This window comes from Peromyscus californicus, unplaced genomic scaffold (assembly GCF_007827085.1).
Source record: "Peromyscus californicus insignis strain IS unplaced genomic scaffold, ASM782708v3 Scaffold_23__1_contigs__length_62951481, whole genome shotgun sequence".
NCBI classification, from domain to species: domain Eukaryota; kingdom Metazoa; phylum Chordata; class Mammalia; order Rodentia; family Cricetidae; genus Peromyscus; species Peromyscus californicus.
In genome coordinates, this window is record NW_026294534.1 from 59,360,885 (window position 1) to 59,367,280 (window position 6,396).

The 6,396-nt window shown below is 39.8% G+C and overlaps 1 protein-coding gene across 1 annotated transcript; it reads left to right on the top strand.

Moving 5' to 3' along the window:
* The first annotated feature begins 2,247 nt into the window (after positions 1-2,247).
* Positions 2,248-6,027, top strand: LOC128119340 (uncharacterized). The gene is made up of 4 exons (XM_052752750.1): positions 2,248-2,256; positions 2,758-3,006; positions 4,912-5,319; positions 5,915-6,027. The coding sequence occupies exons 1-4, from the start codon at positions 2,248-2,250 to the stop codon at positions 5,957-5,959; spliced, it is 711 nt and encodes a 236-aa protein (XP_052608710.1). The 3' UTR covers positions 5,960-6,027.
* The last annotated feature ends 369 nt before the right edge of the window (positions 6,028-6,396 follow it).

The window sequence follows — 6,396 nt, forward strand, 5'->3', positions numbered from 1 at the left end:
GGATCAGAGGTCATAGCCATTAAGCAGAAGTCTGGCAGTGGTAGCACACACCCTTAATCTGATCACATGGCAGGCAGGCAGAGTCTGTGTGTTCAAGGACACAGTCAGCATGGTGACCTGAGCCTTTAATCCAAGTACCAACCATAGAGACTTGGAGGTCTGTATAGACAGGCAGTGATGAGAAAGCCATGTGGTTGGGTTTAGAGCCAATGAGAAGGCAGAAAAGAAAAGCAATAAAAATACAGACACACAGGAAGTAGGTCTCTTTCTCAGGGGAAGGATGGCAGCAGAGTGGTGAGAAGGTGGTCTCAGCTCTTGGCTATTGCTCTCTGATCTCTGAGCTTTTAACTCTGCATTTGACTCTGTGTTTCTTATTTAATAAGACCATTTAGAGTTACATCTACAAGTTAAACTTCCAGAAATTTCATGAACAATCAGGGTTTTCAGTTGGTCTTTTTTAAAATTTTTTTTATTTAATTTTACATATCAGCCACAGATTCCTTTGTCCTCCCCCACCTTCCTTCCTTCCAGCCCACCCCCCATTCCCATCTCCTCCAGGGCAAAGACTCCCCTGGGGATTGAGTTCAACCTGGTAGATTCAGTCCAGGCAGGTCCAGTCCCCTCCTCCCAGGTTGAGCCAAGTGTCCCTGTATAAGTCCCAGGTTCCAAACAGCCAGCTCATGCACTGAGCACAGGACCCGGTCCCACTGCCTGTGTGCCTCCCAAACAGATCAAGCTAATCAACTATCTCACTTATTTAGAGGGCCTGATCCAGTTGGGGGCTCCTCAGCTATTGGTTCATAGTTCATGTGTTTCCATTCATTTGGCTATTTGTCCCTGTGCTTTTTCCAATCTTGGTCTCAACAATTCTTTCTCATACAAACCTCCCTCTTTCTCGCCAATTGGACTCTTGGAGCTCCACTTGGGGCCTGGCCATGGATCTCTGCATCTGGTTCCCTCAGTCATTGGATGAGGTTTCTAGCATGACAATTAGGGTGTTTGGCCATCCTATCACCAGAGTAGGTCAGTTTGGGCTGTCTCTCGACCATTGCCAGTAGTCTATTGTGGGGGTATCTTTGTGGATTTCTGTGGACCTCTCTAGCACTTTGCTTCTTCCTATTCTCATGTGGTCTTCATTTACCATGGTCTCCTATTCCTTGTTCTCCCTCTCTGTTCTTGATCCAACTGGGATCTCCCGCTCCCCTAAGCTCTCTTTCCCTCGACCTTTGCTCTTAAAGAATTGAACCTGATGTCCTTTGATCCAGGGTTACAGACTGGTATGCTACAAATGAGGCATGCATGTGCATCAATGTGCTAAGGACCAGACTGTACTTCTTGATGTCACTCGCTTTGCCACTATAAACATTAGAACTTAAAAACTCTTTGTTATACATCATAGCAAAGACTTTAGTGTTTTTAAGGTGGTTAGTACTGACTTATATTGAGATGATTTAAATTATTGATAGGTCTTGAAAATGGGATTGAATTTAGGGTTCAGGATGTGGCTCAGTGTTAGAGCATTTTGTCCGATGAATATGAAATGTGGCCTGAAGTCCTATCACTAAAACAAGCTTCTACTTCCTTTATATTATAAAAATTCTACTCCTACAAGAGAATCTGTAAGCTTTAATAGGTTAATAAAGATATTACATCCCTCTCTTTATTCTTGCTTTTTCAAGGTGCTCTGACTTAACAGCTTCATTGCTCTAAATACTATCCATATGGATCATATCTAAATTCTCCTTGAAAAACCATTGCATTTTTATTTATGGTTTATAATTTGCATAAAAATTTAGTATAGAGAACAAGAAAATGTACAGAAGTATAAAAATTTACAAAACAAACTCTTAGAATTTGTAGTAACTTCCAGATAAACTTGATTTTTAGAATATAGTTATAATTGAGGTCAGTTTTACTCTGAAAATATTTTTTGACCTGTTTGTAAAATGTCCCCAAATGATACATGTATCTTAAAATTTAAGCCTCCTTATTAACAATTGATGTTATGAGCAATGTGTCAGTAATAGGCATTAAGTTAGTTTGAAGTAAAAAGATCATTCCCAAGGCTTAAATTTGTAGTTTCCTATTACCAATCACTCACGACAACTTTAGAGAATTATCTCTGCCTCCTGGTCTCTAGATGTCATCAGTGTCTATACCGAGAGAGAGAATAAAGGCATAAAATCAACTCAGTGACTCTTAACATAGGTTATATATGTAGTTAATTTTCTACTGCTATAAGACAACATGACCAAGGCAACTTATCAAAGAAAGCATTTGGTTGAGGGCTTGCTTACAGTTTCAGAAGGAAAATCCATGACCAACATGACTGGGATCATGACAGCAGGCAGGTAGGCATGGCACTGGAGCAGCAGCTCAGAGCTTATATCTGATCCAGAACCATGCATATCATTCATTTTTTGAAAAAAATAATAAATATATAAATAAGTATGAAATAATATGTGTTCATTCTTATCAACATTTACTAGGTTAAGTTTGTTGAATCATGTTTCTCTCCTAGTCTAAGCTAAGGCTATAAATTATTTACATTTATTATTGATAGTCCAGTGACTTTGGAGTAGCTGATCATATATAAAGAAATTCCTGTTAAATATTATGTAGTTTCTTATTTTTTTCTGTTCCCATATCCCATAAAATGTAAGGACACAAAAAAGCCATTTTGAAAACAAGTGCACCAAAACACAAAACCCATGAGTCTGAATCAATCAGAGTAACCCTCAATTTTCTTGTCTATAGAAAATCACTGAAGAACAAGAAAAGGAGAAGTGCAATGTTGAAAATGCATCTTTATGGGAAAGGCCTTCTGTGAAAACTGATGAGGTGACAATAGACCAGCAGAATTCACTACAGTACAAACACCTTAAAACATACATCAGAGAAAATGTAAAGGAGATGGTTCATGACCAACTTGAAAATGCTGAACTTATTATTCATCTTAAGGAAGAGCCTGCACCTGATGACTCTAGAAGAGAAATATCCACAAAGGTAATTCCCACCATGTGGAAAAGTACAGTACTTTACTGTAAGATAAGATAGTATCTTCTGAACAGCTTGTCTTTTCAATACTGTGGATTGTTGCAGACAAAAGAAACCTAGCTTGAAAATGTTCTCAATTCTTTCTTATGTTCTTCATCACGTACGTTCACTTTCCAGTCATCTTCTAAGATTTAAGTGAAAATTCATTAGACTGTAAGAGTAATAACCCAGGAAGCTAACATACTTAATATAAATAGAAGAATTTAATACTAATGTAGAATTTTTATGATGATGCGGAAAGTAAACGATATGGTGTTGAGTATGATAACTATGCAGGAGTTAGAGTGGGCCTGAAAGGAATCACATCTTTGATAAGCAAATGATTAGAATATGAATTCCAATAACAATAATCGTAAATAGATATTAGACATGCCAGAGTCTGGCAAACTAAAAGGGCTATAGTTTTCATCCTTCAAAGAATTAAATCATGTGTCTGAAAGAAAAAAGACATCACTTTTCTACTCTTAAACACACTGAAAACTAAACTAACACAAGACTTTCCCAGAAGCCACCTGCTAATAGCAGTATAAATAGTATAAAGCCACAGTCTGAGATAGATAATATCAGTTCTCCACCACATGCTGACAGATTGCCAAATAGAAGTCTTTGTAAAGAGGTATAGTCATACCAAGGTTGTAATGACACAGGTGTGTACATGGATGATACCTGGCTTTGAAAAATGAGAAAGCTCACATGCCAAGTTCATGGTTTTCTCTTTATCATTTTCATTCTGAACCGATAACAAACAAACTCACATACATATATGGGCCAGAAACACAGCTCAGAGGGTCAGAGCACTTGCCTTGCAAGTCTAATGACCTGAATTCCATCCCAGAAAGCACTACAAGTAGCAAGTGTCTGACATGTATAATCCCAGCACCCCTAAATCCATAATGGAGGCTGAGAGCATAGAACAGCTCTGAAACTCACAAGCCAGCCAGACTGGAACACACAGAGTAGCAGAAACAGTGAGAGACCCTGCTTCACCCAGGGAAGGAGAGAGCCAGATCCTGAAAGTTGTTCTCTGGTCTTCACACACAGCAGCAGCATAACACACAAGCACATGAATACACACACATGTATGCCCACCCCCCAGGGAAACATCCCCTCCAACAAGGCCACACCTCCTAATCTTTCCAAAATAGTTCCACCCACTGGGGACCAAGCATTCAAATGTTTGAGTGTATCGGGGCTGTTCTCATTCAAGCCACCACAGTGGTGCTGGAATAGGCCACTGCTCACACATATAACAGTCATGGTTAAGGTGTAAGAGGTCAGAAGGCATCTGCAGAATCCATACTTGCAGCTCAGCAGCTCCCCACTGCTATGGGTAGTGACACACTTTGTTCACGAATGTTCAGGTCACTTTCACTGTTTTGCTATCTCAGGGTCCCAGTGAACAATTGTGAAAGGCCATGGGGAAAGGACTACGTAGTACAGAAGGGAGAGGTTCCTTTCATTCCCGAAGCTCCTCCTTTCACATTCTATTAATCTGGCTGGAATGTAAAATCCAGGTCATAACATTTGGAGAGGACACATTTTGTCCTTTTATTTTTATATCTCCCCATTACACAGAGAATGATGATGTTAGGTAGCAAAGAGCAGAGGAAGAAAGGCATAAATCTGAGAAGGTTCCTTTTGAGGTTTCTGAAAATCCTGGGCCTTTTACTTAAGCAGAAAGGAAGCAGAGGTTACAAGATATCAGCGACTGTAATGATAAAATTAGACTAAACAACAAACATTTGGAGACTAAAATCAAGACTGCGACATTAACAGACAAGTGCTAAAATGAAAATGATTTATGAAAAATCATAAAATTTTTAATGAAAAGTAACATCTCAATATTTTTTAAAGGTTAAAGAAAAGAAGTCAGGGTATCTGTATGTACCCCATTTCAACCCTTTTGAGCACAGAATTGCTGCACTGCGGGCTACTGCACACGTTGAACCAGCTCCTGCTGTCTGCCCTGGTGATGCAGGTGACTTGGGTGACATGGACAAGGCTTTCAAGGCTCAATTGGCCCGTCCAGTTGCTTTGGCTGCCAGCACTGAGCACCAAAGATGGCAACCGCACACTGACCCTGAGCTTGCTCCTGGTCACTGCACTGGTGACACCAGGGACCCTCCTCACAATGCTGACCTGGCTCTTGACAAGCTCAGTATTGATCTAGAATCTGCTCCTCTCCGTGGTCCCAGTGACACTAAGGATCCTGCTAATGACGCTGACCTAGCTTTTCACACAGTAAAAAGAACGATGGCCAGGGTAAGTTAGTCCACAAACAGTAGTTTAAAATAGATGATTTTTGTCCCAGAAAACTAACTTTCTTTGGTTCCTTATACTTATGATTAATAAATTCCATGCTTTATATGGGGCTACATAGACTTTACATGGTACCAGAAGAAAGTGATTTTCCCCCAATTGTATTGAAAGTATATAATATAAAAGAAACAAAGTCAGTTCAGTCCACCAAAACTGACCAAATAATGTTAGCTGATTCATGGTTGTCTCCTGTTCTGGAATGAGAATTATTTTCTCTCCCAGTGATAACCTTGTGTTTTTGGAGTGGCTAAGCATATACAGAGATATCTAACTGTTAAATGCTAGTCAGTGTCTGCCTTTTCTGTGGACATACACTGACTTGTGAGGATAGCATCATCTCTGAAACACTCCAAAACAAGCAGCATAAAACAAAAAAAGGAGCTTCCAATTCACACACCTTATACACAATGATGCTGATGATACTGCATGAGATGATGCCAATAACAACACTGATGCTGCTGCCCATAATCCTCTTGATGATGCAACTAATGTTCCTGATGATACTGCTAGTAATTCTGGCTTTTGCTTTTCTTCCTAGATGGCGCTGCAGTTGATTGACAGTCCTTTGAAGCAGTCAAATTGATATCTATATTAGCAAGAATTTTAAAACATATAGAAATTGAAAAGAAAAATATTCCTCTGAAAGAGGACATTCTATTTATTGAACTCTGTACACAAATTGTTAATAATTTTCAATTAAAATACACTATGCAAAAATTTTAAACTGTTTCTTGGCATTAGATTAACTGACTCTATAATCACTCCATTGTATAGGTAAGGGGAAGGTTTTTATTGTAGGAGAGAGACAGAGAGAGAGAGAGAGAGAGAGAGAGAGAGAGAGAGAGAGAGAGAGAGGAGAAGAGAGGTGGGGAGAGGGAGAGGGGAAGAGTGAGAGAGAGAGAGGAGAGAGAGAGAGAAAGAGGAGAAGAGACATGGGGAGAGGGAGAAGGGAAGAGTGAGAGAGAAGGAGAGAGAGAGAGAGGGAGGGAGGGAGGGAGAGAGTTGGGGGAGGCATAGAGA

Coding starts and splice junctions, on each gene's coding strand:
- LOC128119340 (XM_052752750.1), top strand. Junction 3,007..4,911: donor GAAGAGAAATATCCACAAAG/GTAATTCCCACC, acceptor TATTTTTTAAAG/GTTAAAGAAAAGAAGTCAGG. Junction 5,320..5,914: donor TAAAAAGAACGATGGCCAGG/GTAAGTTAGTCC, acceptor TTTTCTTCCTAG/ATGGCGCTGCAGTTGATTGA.